At 32.4% G+C, this 21,397-nt stretch overlaps 2 protein-coding genes across 3 annotated transcripts; both read right to left on the bottom strand.

The window, feature by feature from the left end:
- Nucleotides 1-2,741: 2,741 nt before the first annotated feature.
- On the bottom strand, nucleotides 2,742-4,246 carry LOC133698116 (uncharacterized). Of its 2 annotated transcripts, none has more exons than XM_062120954.1 (3): nucleotides 4,091-4,246; nucleotides 3,252-3,535; nucleotides 2,742-3,082 (listed from the first exon to the last, which is right to left on the bottom strand). In XM_062120954.1, exons 1-3 carry the CDS (start codon nucleotides 4,175-4,177, stop codon nucleotides 3,004-3,006), a joined length of 450 nt encoding a protein of 149 aa, XP_061976938.1. In that variant the 5' UTR covers nucleotides 4,178-4,246; the 3' UTR covers nucleotides 2,742-3,003. The 2 variants fall into 2 exon arrangements, with proteins under 2 accessions (XP_061976938.1, XP_061976931.1); XM_062120947.1 differs by having other exon boundaries at nucleotides 3,252-3,544; nucleotides 4,091-4,237.
- Nucleotides 4,247-19,150: 14,904 nt separating this feature from the next.
- On the bottom strand, nucleotides 19,151-20,351 carry LOC133681056 (uncharacterized). Its single transcript, XM_062104144.1, has 3 exons — nucleotides 20,010-20,351; nucleotides 19,649-19,920; nucleotides 19,151-19,447 (listed from the first exon to the last, which is right to left on the bottom strand). The coding sequence occupies exons 1-3, from the start codon at nucleotides 20,070-20,072 to the stop codon at nucleotides 19,432-19,434; spliced, it is 351 nt and encodes a 116-aa protein (XP_061960128.1). The 5' UTR covers nucleotides 20,073-20,351; the 3' UTR covers nucleotides 19,151-19,431.
- Between the last annotated feature and the right edge of the window lie 1,046 nt (nucleotides 20,352-21,397).

The following is a 21,397-nucleotide window of genomic DNA, read 5'->3' as shown; positions in this document are numbered from 1 at the left end:
AAGCAACCCGTTGCCGCAGCACTGTGTATTTCCTACAACTCCAGCAGCAACGCAGCAGCAATCGTGCGTCTCCTCCCTTGCATCAGTTGTCCATCCTGCACCGGCCGTATCTCTAGCAAACCATCCTCTCTGCATAGCACCATCCCTGCCCCTCGCGGCTGGCTTCCTATTCATGAGAAATACAGCAGCAAAGTTGCTTCACGTTGACAACAGCAGGACTCCATCCTCAGCCATTAAACAGTGTTGCCTCCAACTGAGAATTCCATCCTCAACATTGCTTGCAGTCAAGATTAGTAACAGCGACAGCAGCAGAGGGAACCCATCTTTTCTTTCCTCCTCGCCTAAAGCAACAATCACCGGCGTCAGCTACACCCCTGCACTTCCAGCAGCAGCCTTCTCTTTTCAGTAGTGGCAGCACGAATTTCAGTGATTTAAGCAGCAGCCACCTTGAGCAACAGCAGCTGTTTCTCCTCAGCCACAGTTGCAGACCTCCCTCCTCAGCACTAGCATGAAAAGAAAACCAGAAGAGTGAGAAGGAAAATGGATGAGCGCAGTAGAGATAAGGAGAGCACGGGAAGAAGACCAGGGGAAGAACGAAAAGAAAACAGAGGAGAAGAAAACGTTTCAGCTGGCCAGCCCTCCATCACCGACATCTTCATCTTCAAGTGCAGCAACAGGTAAGCTTCGGTTTGCATTTTAATTACCATGTTTCTGTAGCAGGCGTGCGTGAGCAGTTCATGCACGCCTGCAGGTAAAAAAAAAAATGAAAGCAAAAAGGAAAACGGGTTACCAGCTTATGCTAGTAACCGGGTTTGGGCTGGTTGGTTCCAGCCCAGCCTGTATGCGAAAGGGCTAGACCCAGCTCAAAATAATAATAATAATAAAAATACAGAAAAATAAAAAAATAAAAAAGGTAAAAAAAATAAAATAAAAATGTATGCATGAATAAAGATAATATAAATTTATTGGTTTATTCACTGACGCCAGAGTCAAGAATAAAAATACTGGTTTAAATTTATATCGTTCTTTCATTGTATTTTATTTTATTTAACTAGAAAAATAAAAAGATTGTGCATGCGTAAAAATAAATTTATTTTATTTGTTTATTCACTGACGTCAGAGTTAGGAATATAAAAATATGGATTTAAATTTATTTTGTTTTATAACTACGTAATATTTACCAACGCTTTGGAAGTATCCGTAGTTGAATATTCACTGGCGACAGAGTCAGGAATATTATAAGCAATCATCATGGCGTAAAATAATAAATATTTAGCAATTTAAGACAAAACCAACAATGCAGTCTGTCTCAGGCAGAACGTTTAAGGAGTGATAATATCTTCCCTTTTACGTAACTAGTCTCGAACCATAGAATCTCTGTTGACCAGTTAGGGTTCCTAGTGACCATAATACTAGGTGACAATTCCTTAAATAAGACCATTCACCATCAAAAAACAGGATGCCATAAATCTATTCTTTCCAAAGATTTAAGAATTTTTAAGATCGCCACGATATCCGGGTGTGACAGGGGAAATTATGAAAGGTGCGTCTCTTCATCTTGACATGCCTGGCAATCTCTCTACTGGATGACAAACCTCACTTCTTTACAAGATTCCTGAACCAAACTTCCATAGTATTACATGAGGGATAAGGGTATTTTTTTGAAGTAAAGATTCCTGAACCAGACTTACATGGTATTATATAGAATGTAGATTCTCATTATATATAATATATGAACAGTTAGAAGATCCAATATAATAGGAAATAAAAAAAAATGTAATAGATATAGTTGAGAATATCTTATATACTAGGAAAGGAAAAATATATACATGATATAACGAGTCATCTAAGATCAAAGAAAGAATTCCTCATTATCACCCACAATATCTATAGTATGCCGCTCGAGCTGAAGAAGATTTAGTAACTTGAAGTTTGTCCCTGTACTGACAAATCATGCAGTGGAGAGACAGGATTGGTAAGTAAACCAGCAAGTTAATAACTTATATACCGAATCCAAATTATAACATTAGAGACTTTCTTATGAATATAATAGAAATCAATGTCCAAATGCTTCGTCCGTGTGTCAATTAAGGGATTAGTGGTAAGAGAGGAAGTACTCACATTCTCACAATAGAGATAGATAATAGGAGAGGAAGATGGTGAAATACCAATATTTTTTTAGAATATTGCATAGTCAAAGAAGTTCAACAACAGTAGGGGAGATTGCCAAATATTCAGCTTTAATACTTGAGCACGAAACAGTTTATTTCTTGGTAGATGTCTAAGAAACTCGTATACCAATATAGAAAATAAGCAAACTAGTAGTTGAACACCTTCTATCTGTACATCTGACTCAATCCGCATCTAAATTAATATGTTGAGTTGACACGCAGTTGTGTAGAAAAGATGAAAAGACCATGACTAATATATAATCCCTTAGCAGCCTTGAGATGAATGGTAATAGAGGCCTTCATGAATCGACAAGTAGAGTTTATAGTAAAAGACATTATGAAAGTAACTAGTATACCAACAGTAGTTAGTAACTAGATACAAGGTGTTCAACTATTTTTTTCTTATTTCCTATGGTGAGCATGAAACAATTTATTTCTTGCAAGATGTCCAAGTAGTGGGGACGTTCATGAATTGACATAGCTGACAGCAAAATCGATATTAGGATGTGTAAAAGCCAAGTATTGTAAAGCACCAACAAGCATGCAAAAATCAGTAGGTTAGGAAGAATATGACCCAAAGTACAAGAATGTTTTCCCTCTAAAATAGATGCCGGCTTACAGTTGAGCATGTCAACGTGGCTAACAAGTCCTTTACAAATATGGTTTGATGCGAGTGCAAAGCCGTGAAGGATCATACAATTTGCATATCAAGGACTTAAGCCTTGTGATGAGAGAACTCTTCTCAATTCTTTTTAATTAAATTGGTAGTTGTTTTATACTTATTCAATCATAAACTACCTAAATCCAAGTGTATGCGCGCGCACAAGCATGGTTAATTTATTGATCTTGTTATTGCCTCTCCCCGGGGAGCTTGCTTGAGCTCAGGTTCTGGTCTGCCATTAATTAGTTCCCTGAAACATAATATTTAACAAACGAAAACATTAGTAAATCAAATCATCCGGGGCAAAAAAGAAAAAAAGAAGCCAAGAAAATGCAGTTCAAGTTTCTAATTGGTGATATTGTCAATATGATATCCTCTGATCATAAAAACAAAACAAAGGTATTTGGAGAATCACAAACCGCAAGATTTGAGTCAGTACGGCGTCCCTGGGGGCATCATTCTCTGATCTTGCTTTGATAATTTGAAACATGAGGTCAAGCCTGACTTGATTTGCAGCGCTCTGCTTGGAGATTATATTAGTTTCCTCTTTCAGTTTGGCAGTCTCTTTGCTTATTTCTTCAAATTTCTCCCTCACTTCTTTTTGTCCATGTCGTATGCGTTCCTGGCCCTCGTTGATCTCCGCCATGTCAGCTCTTATCCTCTTGATGCTCCTAGTTAGTTTGTTGTCCCTTAGTTTTCTTTTCTGCGGACACTAACATTGAGGAATATTGTATGTTAGAAAGCTAGCATAACAGTGTTATCTAAGTTGTGTTTGGTTATTAGTTTCCTAGGACAACAGCGATCTCTAAGTTGTATTTGGCTAGTTTTCTATGATACAAAAAATAAATAAATAAACTTGTTTGGTTGAAGAAGAAGAAGAAGAAATAAATATATTTTTAAAATAGTTTTTGAATGAGTTTTTATTTTTCAAAACAAGAAGGAAATAAAAAGAAACATGACATTTGTATCTTTAATATTTTTATCTCTTAATACATCTACAGTTTATATTCTTTCAGCAAAAATGCTAATAACAATCAAAAGCAAAGAATAGTATTTGGAGGCGGGGTGCAGTGGTACTGTGGTAATAATTTTTTTAAAAGTATTTTTTATTTAAAAATATATTAAAAAAATTATTTTTAATATCGCCGTATCAAAACAATATAAAAAAGTAAATTTTAAATAAAAGAAATTAAATTTTTATAAAACACTTTCTGTGACACGTTAACAAACTACACTGAAATATAAATAGGTAACCCACCGTGCTTCGAGCTGCGCGGCGTCCATTCCTTATCGCAACCATTCTATTGTCACAGGAACCCTGCTCAGAAATTGAGCTGCTACTCATCTGATGGTTCTTTATGTGGCTTGCTAAAGAACTAATTCGTTATATATAGCTTTTATATGTGACCCGTTGACGAATAGTAGCATTTCACTCAGAAGCTAACAGGAACCCTGCTCAAAAAGACGCGGGAGGAAATTGCGGTTGATTTTCCAATTTCCTTCCTTTTCTTCTGTGGACCGATCTAACGTATGCGTGTCCGTGGGGTTATTGAAAGGTTCTCAGTCATCAATGTATTTTGAAAATTTAAAAAGCCTTTCAGTCTTTTGATATTGTGGCTGCGGTGGTCGCGATTCATCTTCAATCACAATTTTTGTTATTTAATTATAAACAAAAGTCATAATTTTTTTTAGGAGGAACACCATTTATGAGGGGTGTAAGGAAAATTATAGCCCTTGTTGGATGTATTTCATACGTCATGGAATTATAGATAGTTTAATAGAACAATAAAAAATATTTTATATAAAGTATTATTTATTTCATGATATAAAAGCAATAGTTAAATCTATAATATTTAAATTAAAAATCATAAATATTAATATATATTTTTTAAAATTATTTTATAATTTCAATTTTAAAAGCATTTGTAACCAAACACATCAAACTATTTTTTTGTTCAATCTCAATTTCAACCACAGTTTTAACCATACATATATTTTTCCAAACCAATCTCAACTAAACATACTTTTTATAAAACAATCTTTTCCAAATCACAACCACAACAACTACCACAATACCAAACACACTAGCAGCAGCATAAGCACCCCAGGACAGCACTAAGCACAGATATAAAATTAACTAAATTCGGATTAAAACACTAAATATTCTAATATTTTATTTTATTTATGAAATCACAATCTAATCAAGTCTACCTTCTACGAAGGTTTACATTATGTTCTTACATGCTGGAAAAAAGTTAATTTGGAATCTGTGATTAAGTTGAAAGATTAATCGCAACAGATACGGAGAAACTAATACAATTGAACAAGAGGTCTGCTTGTACACACAACATATTTGGAGTAAATGGTTTGGAAAACCCTTATAGACGCCTCTTGTTATATTATTGACGCCTGTTCTAATGTCAAAATCGCACGCGTTCGTGCGTTGCATTGCACGAGGAGCTCTCGATTTTTTTTATTTTTTCTTAAGCACTTTCCGATGAATCCAACAGCTTTCTTGACTGGGTGTCATGAGATTGTCGTCATGATGTGAATTTATTTAAAATTGATAGCGGAGGTGCGATTTTCCGAGAAATTTTCTGTGTAGAAATATGTTAAACTATTGGAATGTTTGCATAACTATTTCGTATGGTCCAAAAAACGAAACAACTCGCCATCCCATCCTTCTGTAGCAAGACTTACTAATAATTGTAATTTCGGTACAATGTAATTATAAAAATATATGTGATTATTTTTTTAAAAATTTTTTTTATATATTTTAAAATTATTTTAATATACTGATTTAAAAAATAAATTTTTAAAAATAAAAAAAATCATTTTAATACATTTCTAAACGAAAAACATTTTAAACCACAACTACATGTTATTACAATCCCAAACAAATCCTTAATTAGGTAACTGGTAGCCTTCCTACTTAAGCATTGAATTTGTAGTTTATTTTGTAGCTATAATATTTTTTTTCCCTCTTACTCTAACATGTATTATAGGTAAGGGATATAAAGTTGAAAAGTTTGCATAAACTCTATAGAAAAAATGAGAGAAAATTAAGAATAACAAAAATACCATGAATAATGGTTCGTACCTATTATAATATATATATTTTTCCAGCAAATCCAAGATATATAGTCTCTGTATTATATAGAATCCAACCAAATCATAATTAAAAAGTGGCAATCCTCTCCAATTTATTAGTTTTGTAAGTTTCAACATATAAAACACACATTTTCCTCTCAAGTCAATCCCAACAAAAAGGGAAATTGCTCAACACAATGAGAGACGGGGACATCATTGTAGGTAATTTGAATGGCAAAGTAGGGGTTTGCCATTGGAAATTTAAACTCCATATCACCAAAAAGCTATTAGAGCCAAATAATTTCTTGGGTGGTGCTAACAAGGGCACGGTACTCGGTGTAAGTGCTATAGAAAGCAACACAAGTCTGCTATTCACTATCCCAGGAAAAACGAAAATCCCCTAGCAAAACGCAAAAACCAGTGGTTGATCATCTACTAGTCTATTAGTGAGATCAGCATACGTAAGAACTTGCAACTCATTAGAAGATGAAGTCCATGGAAAAGAGCAGTTTTGACATAGGGTGCAAGATATATTTCCAATATGGAAAAATTATTTTAATCAAATAATTGAGATTGACCCAGACTTTTATAGGTGTTTTGGGGTGTTATAAGAGGAGATTTTTTTTTTCCTAAGTTTTTTTTTATTTTTGAAATATTTTATAGTGTTAATATTAAAAATAAATTTTAAAAAATAAAAAATATATTATTTTAATACATTTTAAAAAAATATCTTTATTAAATTATTTCAAAGCGTTCGGCGGCATGTTTGGTGCGTTTCCAGGCTGCTTTCGTGCTAGTTGGCATATTAAAACATCATGCGATGTCGCTCTACGACAAGACGTAAACGAAAGAAATCGCGCGACCATCGTGGAGGACGCCCGAATTGTTCATGGAAGACGAACAAGCAAGACGTATATTTTTAGATGCGGTGGGTGGCCAGCCCAACTCTTTCGACAAGGATTGTTGACAAACCTTTAAAAAAAGCCTTAAATGCCAATAACTAGTTTATTTAGTGATGGGGCAGATCTATCCCTTTACATAGTCTAAAAACCCACAAACCTTTCAACGAATAATAATTAAAAAAAAAAAAAGATTGCTGAAAAGGAGGTTATGCCCCGCGCACAAGACTATGGCATCAAATCGGCTTTTCTATACTTGAAATGATGCTTTCTTCTAGAGTTATGGGTATCTATCCATATCTCAATTTTGAAATGAAACAGTGGACACAACACGTCGTGGCGACCGCAATTATGGAGGGTGAGTTTGTTTTTTTAGGGATTTGAAAAATATAAATTTTTAAAAAATATTTTTAATTGTAATTAGTTTGATTTATATATATGTTTTGTAAAAATTATAGTTAAAGTTTATGTATACTAAAAAAGAAAATAGCAATATTGGCAAACATATTAAAAATATTTATGAAATTCATTTAATTTTTTTTATAAAAACTACATAAAACACCGTTCATATTAAAAGTTTATATTTTTAAATCGTTTTAGAGTGCTGATTTTAAAAATAATTTTAAAAAAATAAAAAAAATCATTTTAATTTATTTATAAATAAAAAAATATTTTGAACCGTAAGTACTATTACAATTCCGAATAGATACTAATTAGCTAACTGATACCCATGCTACTTAAGCATTGACTTTGTAATTTATTTTGTAGCTATAGTGTTTTTTCTCTCTTACTCTAACATGTATTATACGTATGGGATATAAAGTTGCAAAGTTTGCATAAACTCTATAGAAAAAATGAGAGAAAATTAAGAATAACAAAAATACCATGAATAAATGGTTCGTGCGTATTATAATATATTTTTTTCCAGCAAATCCAAGATATATAGTCTCTGTATTATATAGAATCCAACCAAATCATAATTAAAAAGTGGCAATCCTCTCCAATTTATTAGTTTTGTAAGTTTCAACATATAAAACACACATTTTCCTCTCAGGTCAGTCCCAACAATAAGGGAAATTGCTCAACACAATGAGAGACGGGGACAGAGAAAAAAAAAATTGAAATTTTAAAAACACGGATTGAATTGTATTTCCAAATGATCCCACCAGCACATTGAAAAACTTGCAACTCATTATAAAATAAAGTCCATGGAAAAGAGCAGTTTTGACATAGTGTGTAAGTTACATTTCCAATATGAAAAAATTATTTTCATCAAATAATTGAGATTGACCCATATTTTTTTAGGTGGAGTGTATGGGGTTCAAAGTGTTTTTTATTTAAAAATATATCAAAATAATATTTTTTTAATTTTTAAAAATTATTTTTAATATCAACACATCAAAATAATTTAAAAATATCAAAAAAATATTAATTTAAAATAAAAAATAAAAAACTTTTATATTTTTTTATAATAAAACGCATTTAAAAAAAATATCTTTATTAAATTATTTCAAAGCGTTCGGCGGCATGTTTGGTGCGTTTCCAGGCTGCTTTCGTGCTAGTTGGCATATTATAACATCACGCGATGTCGCTCTACGACAAGACTAATAAACGCGCGACCATCGTGGAGGACGCCCGAATTGTCTTCTCCAACGACCTCATTCATGGCAGGCGAACAAGCAAGACGTATATTTTTAGGTGCGGTGGGTGGCCAGCACAATTCCATGATAAATCTTTCGACGAGGATTGTTGACAAACAGAAGCAAGCATCTTTTTATAGGTTTTACTTTTCATGATTTTCCTTTAAAAAAGCCTTAAATACTAATAACTAGTTTATAATGTTTATTTAGTGATGGGGCAGATCTATCCCTTTATATAGTCTAAAAACCCACGAACCTTTCAACGAATATATATATATATATATATATATATATATATATATATATATATATATATGCTGAAAAAAAGATTATGCCCCGCGTACAAGACTATAAAAAGTGTTTGGCATTTGACAGGAAAACATTTTTGAAAATTTTTGATTTTTTGATTTTGTTTTTTAAATTAATATGTTTTGATGTTTTCAAATCATTTTGATTTGATGGTGTTAAAAATAATTTTTTTTAAATAAAAAAATATTATTTTAATATGTTTTAAAATAAAAAAATACTTTAAAAAACAATTAATATTACACTCTCAAACACCCTTCACATCAAATCAGCTTTTTTATACTTTAAATGATGCTTCTTTTATAGTGATGGGTATCAACCCATATTTCAATTTTGAAATGAAACATTGGACACAACACATAGTGGCTATCGCAAGGTATATTTAGTATTGAAGTTGTTGTCGTGGTTTGAAAAAAACTATTTTATAAAAATCACTTTTAGTTGAGGTTGATTTGAAAAAATATATGTTTGGTTAAAAATATAGTTGAAATTGAGATTGAACAAAAAACAGTTTAATGTGTTTGGTAACCGTTTATGTGGTGCAAACTACGTTCCCAAAAATGTTGAAATTCTTTTTCAGAATAAAATTTTATAATTTATTTTTTTATGTTTTCATATCGTTTTCGTGTGCTGGTCTCAAAATTAATTTTGTACAACATGACAAAATATTATATTGATTCTTCGTTAATGAAAAGCACTATAAACCGTCATCGCTACCATAATCCCAAACAAGTAAGCTTTTCAAATTGAGGTACTAAAATAACTATAAAAGACATATATTATTATTCTTGTTTTGTAATTGACATATTGTAGAGTTAACTACTGTTATTACATCATTAAACAAACAATACTTTATATAAATTCTGTTTTATTGTTCCATTAAACTATCTGCAATCCCATCACGTACGGTATTCATCCTGCCTTGACTACTGTTTCCATTGATTTCAGAGTGCGCAATAACATCTGGTAAAATTTCATACAAAACATAATTGGGATTGTGATCAAATTCTGCAAATGCAATATCATCACACGATCTTCTTCTAATGTAATTATGTAGTGCCATTGATGCCACTACAAATTCAACTTGCTTTTTGTATGGATAAGCATACATGTTTTGTAAAATCCTCCACCTTTGTTTCCATACCTCAAAAGATCGTTCTATGACATTACATAGCGATGAATGTGCACGATTAAAAACTTCTAGCCGATTTCTAAGTTGTCCACGACGCCTAAAATCTTGTAAGATATATCTCTCACCTTTATATGGACCTAAATAACCATACTCATTTGGATATTCAACATCAACCAAATAGTATTTTCCTATAATTAGAAACAACATCAAAATTCGTCATGTAATTAGTAAATAAAAAACAAATTTTATATGTATAAGTACATAACAAGTTATGTTCTATTACCTTCTGGTGATTTAGGAAATTTTATATTTATATTCTCAATAGCCTCATGAAAAATACGTGTATCGTGGGCCCTGCCTTCCCATCCTGCCCACACAAACATGAATTGCATGTCAAAACTACAAGCAACCATTATGTTTTGAGTCGGTACATCTTTTCTTCCAATAAATGGAATTTGATTTGTGGTTGATATGCAAGCTCGCACATGTGTTCCATCAATTGCACAAATACAATTCTGACAAAAAAAACCGTTGATAATATGATGGCGTTGCATACTAACATGCATAAAACAATTTTTGCATTGAATACTGACAATAATAAAACAAATATTTTTCTTACCTTGAAATGAGGTATATATCTTATATTCATTGCAATTTCTCGTGGAGTGCTTGTAAAACTCGGGTCATCTGATTTTATGACATTGACTGCAAACAAACATACGGCTGCGAGGATTTCTTTAATGCTTCTACTAACAGTTTCTCCTGAATGTTGAAATCGCTCTTGAACCTCCCTATTTGATGCTCCTAGTGCTATTGTATATAGAAATATAGCAACTTTTTCAATCACACTTATCCTTCTCGAAGGCTTTAACCCATACGTTATTTCTAAATCACTGCACAGGCTCAACAAAGTTGATGTGTCCATTCTAAACATGTTGACACATCATTGCCAATGTCCTTGTAAAACTTCAATTAACCAACGCATGCCTGTATTGTATGAAATCATGCATGGTTCTTTATGCATATAATTAACATAATACATGTAGCAAGCCCCAGTTGTGCACACATCTAACTTTTGAATATCAAATTCTCGCTTCCAAAACAATTCTTCATCATTATCACTATCATCATCGTCGTCATCATTATCGTCATCATCATTTGCGCCATCATCACCATCCCTTCCCGATCCACCGTTGTTATCATCACCACGATAATTAATGTGATCAACAACACGATCCATTATGTTATCATAATCATCATTAAGAGCTTCATTGAATATTGCATTTAAACGTGCTACTTCCATATGTATAATCCTAGATAAATAAACAATTGAATCATGTTAAAGAATTTTTTTTCCAAATATAACATAATATCTGATATAATACTTTATCATTTAATTTTACGCCACATAACTATTATAGTCTATGTCTTCACACTAACAAAAATATTGAAACACATTTTTACCTGGATAAAAATTTTCTGTATGCCGGGAACAGTAGAGAGTGTATTATACACTCTTCATTGTTGAATGAAGGAGAAGGAGAAGGGTAGAAGAGGTTACCCTTGGCGGCGGCGAAGTCTGGTTGGCGGTGGGAACAACGGTGAACTTCAGTGATGGTGTTCCTTTGTTCCTGCCCTTCTCACTCTCCACTATATTTCGCTTGCTCCTCTTCTCGCTGATGGTGCTGCTATAGTTGACGTAATGACGCTAGACGATTAATATGGTGGAGACGAGGAAGGTTTGCGGTGGTGGCCTGGTTTTTATCCCGCGGTGCCCCTATTTTTTCGTCTGAATCTGCTCTACTTCCTTCTCACTGCCTATGCTATGTTTTTCCCAGCTGTGGTCGCTTCTATCCCCACTGTTGGTGGTGATGGTGGCCCTCTGTTTATTGCCTGGTTGCCTCTACTATCCTATGATTTCATTTCCCTGCCTTTCTGTCTCTGCTGCCTTGTTTTCTCTTATTAAAGCATTGCTAATAGCAGTGCTATGTGTACAAGTGAGGTTGCTTCTTATTTTCCCCTTCGTTTTAGTTCCTCCTTTATAACACAGGCTCAGTATTTAACAACCCGTGTTTATTACTTTTTATCTTTTGTAACCAAAGTGCAAGGTCGAAGCAGTTCTATTGCAGTGTACCAGTTAGCTAGTTTCTGCATGTGACTTGTATTTCGAAACCTTGCATTTTTTTCTTTTTACTTTTTATCTTCTGTAACCAAAGTGCAAGGTCGAGAGCAGTTCTATCGCAGTGTACCAGTTAGCTAGTTTTTGCATGTGACTTGTATTTCGAATCCTTGCATTTTTTCCTTTTTACCTTTTTTAATATGTTTCATATGTTTCATATTGTTTTTTTCCTTCCCGTTAATCCATTTTCACATTTGTAATGGGAAATAAAAATTAATTAGTTAACAACCTTTTATTTACAACATCAAGTTTTTATCACAAGTTCCTTGCATTGAATGATAGAAATTTTCCGGATTGCAATTCATAATACTTAGCAAGCATCGAATAACACCATAAATTTTTGATACTTTAATATACAGTCCTTAGCATGAAAATAACAAATATTAATGCTCCATAACTGAAAACTAGAATTTGCAAACAATCTCTCCATGCCACATGAGAATTGTTAAAATTACAAATAGGTCCCGAACAATTCTGGCCGATTATCATCTTTAGATCTCTGCAAATATAAATAATTGACAAGACATTTTAAAACATGTTACATAAAAATTTAGATAATAATATTAGCAACAAATAAATAAAAAGCATGCATTCAGGATCTATATATACATCTCCATCTAAGGTGCTTTACGCCGTGTAAACATTTTTTGCAACCATTTCATCTTGTTTTCAAGACTACTCATAGTTGACCACATTTCTCTATTCCTTCTAATACCTAAGAACTCAGTAGCATACGCATGAAAATCATCACCAATATGAACTCCTTCTATTAAGTGCAGCTCAGTCATAACCTTATAAATACTATACCCTTTCTTATCTCTACATATAGATGTGGAATCACTATTGTTTGACATGTTGTCAATCATTTGATCAAACCGTGACAGTAGTTACATCCCAATTCCAGAACTTCTTTTTTTTTCCCTGCTTGACCGTCAAGACGTTCTCTTGCTTTTCTCTTTCCACTACTGCGTGTGTTGCTACTGCTTGACATATTAACCCCTCTAACCATGTTGCAAACATCATCGGTGAAATTTGGAATTCCATCCTTTTCTGAATTATCGCTTCCTTCTTCCAAATCAGGTTGTTCATCATTGGCATTTGAATCCTTAGCAACACCAATATTATCATCATGGAGGACTCCAACCGATGGTGCCTATGCATACTCTCCAGTAGCTACAATGTTGGAGAACATTCTGTCGAACTTCAAACGTAAAGACGGTTTGATACCAGCTTGCCTAAATGTTTTTGCTCCTCTTATTTCCTACATAGAATAAATAGAATACAACTTGCCTAAATATTTTGGTAATTACTAAATTGAGATTTAACCAAATTAAAAATTAAGGATACAAACAAATAACCTGAATTTTTGCTTTCCACCACTCATCACTTGCAGAAATTATCCCTAATTCATTACTTCAGCCTACAACAGTTTCTGAAATGAGCTTTGTCCATATCTTCCAATCCTTTTTGCAACCATCCCATTTGTTCTTCAATTGTGTCTTCGTGAATGCATGACCGGTTTGTTCTTTGAAAGATATCAGCAAATATTTCCAACCAGCCTTGTCGAAATGAGTATTCGGTCTCATTCCCATGTTGATGGCCTTGATGCAAAGGTCACAAAAGACATGCAACATTTTTTTTATTCCAAGCAGCTTTATCAATAGTTTCAGGATTATCTATTTCTATTTGGATAACATATTTGCAAGCAAACATTATGAATTATAACATGCAATTAATTTGTGTAATATTGGATGGAAGCGTAGATGACATGCAAGGATGTACTACAACTAGTACCGTAAAGAACAATTAAATTCAAAGCTATTTGTCTGTAGCAAGTTTTGAACTTGTACTGTGTCCTGCAAGTGATTACCATTCTATAACAATTCTAGCAGTTCCATACAACATGCATGTGTCCTACAAACAACACCCATCAATACTGCACATCTTCATGAAACATAGCTGTCTTATAATATACTTTCTGTGTATAGTAAGTGATGAAATAGACAATTGTCTTAAATTATTGTCATATAATACATGAGGTAATTACAGTGGTGCTTCATCAAGGTAATTCAAAAACATTAGCAGTCAGCTCGGTTTCTTTCATCATCTGAAATCCTAAACATATCAAACAAATTCTAAATAATTTTTTTCTGTTAAACAGTGAAATTGTGGATTCATTCTCATAAACCATCGTCTTCCAGTTCTCAAATCCCAAAAGAAATAAGTATAAGCAGGCATTGTGTAGGATCAAGTCATAAAAACAATATCACATGAAACAACATAAATTTGGACTCAAATGACAACAACAGTATCCGAATTAACACTACAAAGCATTCTGCAAAGCGGTATTGTCTACACAGCAATGCAAATTTTTTTAAAACAAACAGATGGTTAATTAACCTATTATCACAACACTTAATTTTTGTTCCATATCAACATCTATGCAAGAAAATTGTTGTGTTTAATTCACAATCCTCACATCACAATATATTCATAATTTGTAACCCAGAACAATACCCAACACCTAAACATATATACATCTGTATAATTATCTTAAGGTAGGCGCAATTGGTTCACAGAAACACATACTCTCTATTGCAACATCGTCTCCTTTTTTGTCCGAATAATTTCTCAATGTCCCCTTGTTGTTTTGCCTCTCACACGAACTCGGCTCTACAGGCATAACATCAACAATCCTGAACAAATTGTGAGAAGAAATACAAAAGGGGAAATTATTTTAAGTTAATGCAGATGAACAAAAAAATGATACAAATGGCAATATACCTTTATATTAAGCGGATCTACAACATCAGGTGCTTGGCAAGGCGTTTCGGGTAGAAAAACAGAAGGGGAAATTATTTTTGACAGTAGAGGAGAGAACTTTTTTGCAGTGAGTGTGTTTGTGAGCTAAATTTTTTTTTGTGTGAGACAGAAGATGGATAAACACAGTGCGAAGAAACGATTGCAATTAAATTTTGCAGCAACCTCACAAGATCAGAAGCTTGACAAGGCGTCTCGGGTAGAAAAACAGAAGGGAAAAACTTCTGAGAGCGAGGAGGGAACTACTAGGTTGGATGGAAACGAGTGCTTCATTGAATTTTTTGACAGTGGATGAGCAAACGTTTGAATTGATTTGCTGGGAGAGTGAGTATTATCCAACGGCTTTTTTTTTTTTGCGTGGAGAGTGTCGGTGGATGACAAAAGTTGAGGTTGATGTTGGTTAGCAGCAACTGCATCCAACTTTTTGGTAACCACAGGTTCGGCCACTAATGGTGATGAGTCCCACCAATTTCAACCCACGTTTAAAACATAACTAAACACTTTTACATTGCGGTTTGTCTTCACCTCAGGTCCAACCGCATTTCCAAACGGCCTCATGGTGTGTTTATACTTGAGGAAGCTTCTTGATTGTATTTTGATGAAAATAAATTTAGAAAAAAATATTTTTAGTTGTAGTTAGTTATATTTAGATATGTGTTTGATAAAAATTATTATTGAAGTTTATATATAGTAAAAAAAACATGTGAAAAGTGTAGATAAAACCTTCTGGTTTTCTTACAAACAATAAAAAAAGATCAGCAAGGATTTTTTGATAACTTTGAGCAAATATAACAGGAATATTTATGAAACTCAATTGAAAAAAGTATGTAGAAATTACGGGATAATAACTCTATTTTAAATTTAATTTTTTAATAAATTCTGCAATATAAAACTCAATTTTTTTAAAAACCTAGCATATTATTAAATATAATTCACCACCAACACGAAAACTATTGATAACAAACACAGTCTCAATGAATTATCGCGCGAGGCGCGAGTCCTAGAATTGTGTGGATCCTTGCAATGACCCCTTGGATCCTTGAAGCATTATTTTTTTGATAGAGATAAACCTCTCCCTCGCGGGTCCAGTCCTGCTCAGCTACACGTTATGTGCATTTTATAAGTATGACAGCAACGCTCGGCAGCATCACATTATTGTTTTTGTACTATATCTGCATGGGAGTGTATTTTTAACTATTTTCCCGAACAAATTCTGTATATGAGAGATGAACTTCTACAAAAAAGGAGGAATATTAGAGGAAATCAATATGAAGGTGAACATTAACAATCAAGGCCCCAATCAAGCATGGAAATGACTTTTCGCATCTCTTTCTGGACAGCATCAAACCACCATACAATTTCGAATCTTATCGTCAATAACTCAAGTGACTCTAGCCTCTCGTAGCATCCCAACCTATATATATATATATATATATATATATATATATAGATGATCTTACTTGGAAATAACTACAAAAGTTTCATGAGTAGGTTTTATAGTCTATCTATCAAAATTATATCTTTTTCATGAGCAGGATGATCTTAATTCGGTCCTCTCTACTATTTGCTTCAACATTATAGTCTATCCATCAAAATTATTTCCATATACTTTGTCAATAAATTATATATTTTTTTATACTGGCTTTGTAGAATAATCCACAACATTAACTCTCCAACACACGAAAACTAGGTTTTTCTTCTATTTTGTATATTAAAAGCATGGAAAAGGGGAGATCATATAATGAGATAATAATATTTTTTTTATAAATAGACAGAAAATAACTAGCTCTGAAGTTAAATATAATTGCAACAATGCCCCAATTTCTATGCGTAATATTTCAAGTCAATAAATTGTTTATGCTTATCATCCCGGAAGAATTTATGGATGACAACGACACATCAGTGTGGTTTTCAAGGAGCCAGAGAGCGAAAGGAGCAAATGTGCAATCCGATACAATGGTATACGGATATAAAAAAGATGGTTGTTTATCCGGGAAAGAAAAAAATATTATTAATGACGACCTCCGTCCAAGTCAGATAGCAACTTTTGTTTTAAATTCATCCCGTTTCTTAGGAGCGGGGTAAGATCATGATCTGCTAGTGACTTGTTGGACAATTTCCACAATTGACGTGTCATCGGTGGTGACGTCTTTCAGCCGTTTGTTCATTGACTGACCGTTAGATGTAGAAGATAACAAAAAAAAAAAAAAACAAGAAGGTATTGTTCCAAGCTGTCGATAATCGGACTTTAAGCAGGGCAACCAGAGCGCGAATCTCCGTTTATTAAGAGTGTATTTGATATTGTGGTAGCTGTTGTGGTTATAGTTTGAAAAAAGTTGTTTTATAAAAAGTATTTTTAGTTGAGGTTGGTTTGAAAAAATAGGTGTTTGGTTAAAACTGTGGTTGAAATTGAGGTTGAAGAAAAAGTAATTTAATATATTTGGTTAAGAGTGCTTTTGAAATTGAAGTTATAAAATAATTTTAAAAAATATATATTTATATTGATGGTTTTTAATTTAAATATTGTGAATTTAACTATTGTTATTACATCATAAAATAAATAATACTTTATATAAAATATTTTTTATTGTTCCATTAAACTATCTACAATTCCATCACGTAAGAAATACATACGACAAGGACTACAGTTTTTTTTGTTTTTTAAGCACGCAACAACATCAGGTAAAATATAATCAGGAATAAAATTGGAATTACGATCAAATTCTATAAATGCTACCTCATCAAGCGATCTCTGTAATTTATGCAGTGTCATTGAATAATGTTAAACACTAGTTTTTTTGAATAAAATACAATTAAAAAATAAAAAATAATTTTTATTTTTCATTTTACTAGGTCGAACCTAGTTCAATACATTTTTAAACTTTGAACCGGAACCGGTCCAGCTTGAACCGGAACCGGTCTGACCTGTAGCATGACTACACTGTTCAGTGAACAGTGTAGCCATGCTACACTATTCGTGTGCTAATTAATTAGCATGAACAGTTCACTGTTCATGCTAATTAATTAGCATGAAGGGCGCAGGAAGCAGCATTCGTCTGCTTTTTTTTCTCCTGTGTTTTGGACGCTGAAATGCCGTGGGTCCCATAAATAGTCAATTACTTTTTTTCTTTACCAAACGGGTTCCATCTGCGTTTTGTTAAAAACGCAGATGCAACCTCGCTACCAAACGCCCTCTAAGTACGAATGGCCGAGATACGTGCTCAGCCAAATTCTTTACACAGAATGAGAAAACTTGCTCAGGATTTTTTTAAAATTTTATTTTTATTTTAGATAGTTATATTAAAAATAAAATTTAAAAATATTTTAATATATTTTTAAGCACAAAAAAAACACTTTAAAAAACAACTTATATCACTATTCTAATATAAAAAATCACATTTTTTAAAAAAATTATAAAAGATCTCATCTAATTAAATAACAACTTATAACACCTCTTGTTCATCTATAAATATAAAATTTTAATAAACGTAGAAAAACAATTTAAAGCATATATGGATCAAACTATTTTTTTTTCCTTTTTACTTTGCGCATTAATTTTTTTTTAAAACCTCACCCTAAATGCATGAAACGTGTCATGCATGGGGACCTCATCATCATTATTTTTTTTCCTTTTCTTTTTAACATTTCATTATCTTTTTTAAAGAAAAACCTCATTCTTAATAAATGAAACACATCATATGTGGGATCCCATGGCGGTAAAATTGAGAAGAGTTTCTATTTTAATTATTATAATAAAGTAAGAATAAAATAATATGTACATAGCATGCAATTAATAAAACATGGTGGTATGAAATATTGATCGGCCATAGACCACCATCTCCTAGGTCTAATCCTCCGTAAAAAGAAAGAATTGAGGAACGTAGTTTTACTCTATTTTTTTTAATTGCATGTTAGGTTATTTATTTTATTTTTATGTATTTTATTATCTTTAAATTATTATAACAATTGAAAAAACTCTTCACAGTTTTACTGTGATAGGATCCCACATATGATGTGTCGTGCATTAAGGATGGGGTTCTTTAAAATAATAACATGAAAAATTAAATAATAATAATAATAATAATAATAATAATTTTGTTCGTGTACCTTTTTATGTTATTTTGATTGAAGCCTCGTATTTTTTTTTTTGACTAAATCCTTTTAAATTATGTCAAGTTAGCTCACAAACTAACAAATATTATAATAGAAGAGCGGTTACAAAATAAAATGAAAAGCAGAAGTATTTAATCAATACTAGAAAAAAAACATACGAGGTTTTAATTAAGGAATTTAAAAGCACAATGACCAAATAATAGGCAAAACCCCATACGTAAATACATAAACACAGCATACATATAATTATACCGATTGCTTTAGTACAAGGTCGATAATCAAAGGATAACTAAAAATAAGTTGAAAATAAACTCCCTAAAAATCTTATATCAAGTCGTTCGAATAAAACTAGACCGCTTCTTCCGTCACGATTGGGCATGCAGCCTCAGTTTGTTCGTTTTCCTTTAACAGGTGCTGCTGTTATTTCATTGATCCACTGTCAACAAATGGAAAGGGAACACAGACTAATATTAGACATAATATAATATTACAGACACCCTTAACTTCTGCGTGTGCATGTATATATAATTTGAAGTTCTTGAAAGAAGTATGGATGGCATATGATGGTTTCACGTTTTAGTGGTTTACTTGTAAAATGGAATAAACGAACTATACAGGAGAAGGGATTTAGACCAACCGGAGAGAGCCAGTCGGATCGGAAACTTTCGCAAAGCCATCCTGTTGTCGTGCCTTCAAGATATCAAGCATGCTATTGAGACGAAGTTGCACGTTGTCGCTCGCATGAGATATAACTTCAGTCTCTTTTTTGAGTTGCTCACATTCTGAATCTATCTCTTCAAACCTTTCTCTCATTTCCTTTTGCCCTTGTTTGATCTCTTCATGTTGCTTGCTTATCTCTGCCATCTCTGCTTGCAGCTTGTTTATTCTCCTGTTGATTCTGGTACTATTCTGCCAACATATATAATCAATAACACAACGTAAGAAAATCTATGTTAGTTACGAAGGATTACGAAAACAAAAACTTGATACGTACGTACCTCAGGATTTTCATGAGAATGCATCGTTCTAAATGACTTCTGGTGATATTTGGTTGATCCCATTATTTGTCCTACAGTTATCTTCCTAATCTCTGCACAAACAGTACGACACCCAATCTAAATCATGCAACAAGAGACCTTTGAAGTTAATTCTCTATATTATGAGGACTTGGGTGATCAGAGCACTCCCTCCTCCAGTTCCATATATACGCGTGATCTCTCTGTATTTGTTGCGTGGCGATTGTTTGATATACAATCGAAGGTCCCATGCTGTAACAGCATGTTTTGCAGCCATTCGACCGATCGATGAGTTTTGGTGTCGCGCGACTTCGCACGATTCCTTAAATGTATTTGTTTCCTCTTGCTTTACATTTGTTATTTGTTGAGAGAGGGTGATTAGAAATATTTTTATGTTGTTTTTTAAAATATTTTTTATTTATAAATATATTAAAATAATAATTTTTTTATTTTTAAAAAGTTATTTTTAACATCAGTCTATCAAAATAATTTATAAAAACTAAAAAAATATTAATTTAAAATAAATAAATAAAATTTAAATTTTTTAAAACATAAAAATAAATAACGGCTGAAATAGATGAGAAAGATTACACATTTTGATAAACCCAAATAATTTTCAACGGGCTGCGCCTCGCTTTTCTCGAACGCATCCTTTATAGCGAAGAAAAACGCGACCAATCGAATGCTTACACGCAAAAGAAAAGAAAAGGAAAAAAACATGTCAGAGATTAATTATAATAAGAATCTCTAAAACGCGCGGGTGGGTGCATTACACGGTAAAGTATTCATTTTACTATTCTAAATAAAACTAAATAACTAGTTGAGTGCGGTTGACTCACTTCCTAACACAAAAGGATTAATATAGAAAAATAAAAACATTATAAAAAAAACTTTTAAAAGTGGTGAATTCATTGTTTATCACTTAACAAAACACGGTAGATTACCAGTGTTTTATGATTTTTTTATTCTTTAATATTGTTTTTGGTTATTGAATTTTTTTTCACAGGAAATTGAATTTAATAATTTATTTTAATTTATTTTTAGAAGATTATCATAATAAAAAAAAATTTATTTTTTATTAATGCTCAATTTTAAATATAAAAAAATGATTTTATAGCTTAAAAAATATTAAAAATGTAAGGATCTAATTTGACAATGAGGCTACAACTGGAGGATATTGTTTTTGTTATGGTTCATCACGCGCTTTTTTAGGATTTTTTGCCTTCAAAATTCTTTCACTTTCTTTTTTGATCTTTTTGTTTAAAATTTTTATATTTTGATCAAATAATTTATTTTTTTTATATTTATATTTCAATCCTTGTATTTAAGAGATGAAATAGAAAGTCATTGAACAATTAAATCTTGTCAGA

This window comes from Populus nigra, chromosome 1 (assembly GCF_951802175.1).
Source record: "Populus nigra chromosome 1, ddPopNigr1.1, whole genome shotgun sequence".
NCBI classification, from domain to species: domain Eukaryota; kingdom Viridiplantae; phylum Streptophyta; class Magnoliopsida; order Malpighiales; family Salicaceae; genus Populus; species Populus nigra.
Note: the sequence above shows the minus strand (reverse complement) of the source record. Positions and strands in the feature narration are given on the sequence as shown.

Excerpts from the sequence above, each read along its gene's own strand:
- LOC133698116 (XM_062120947.1), bottom strand. The coding sequence starts at position 4,177 with ATGAGTAGCAGCTCAATTTCTGAGCAGGGTTCCTGTGACAATAGAATG. Across the intron at positions 3,545-4,090 it reads GCCGCGCAGCTCGAAGCACG|TGTCCGCAGAAAAGAAAACT; the intron begins GTGGGTTACCTA and ends CCTCAATGTTAG. Across the intron at positions 3,083-3,251 it reads GTACTGACTCAAATCTTGCG|GGAACTAATTAATGGCAGAC; the intron begins GTTTGTGATTCT and ends ATTATGTTTCAG.
- LOC133681056 (XM_062104144.1), bottom strand. The coding sequence starts at position 20,072 with ATGGGATCAACCAAATATCACCAGAAGTCATTTAGAACGATGCATTCT. Across the intron at positions 19,921-20,009 it reads ATTCTCATGAAAATCCTGAG|AATAGTACCAGAATCAACAG; the intron begins GTACGTACGTAT and ends ATATGTTGGCAG.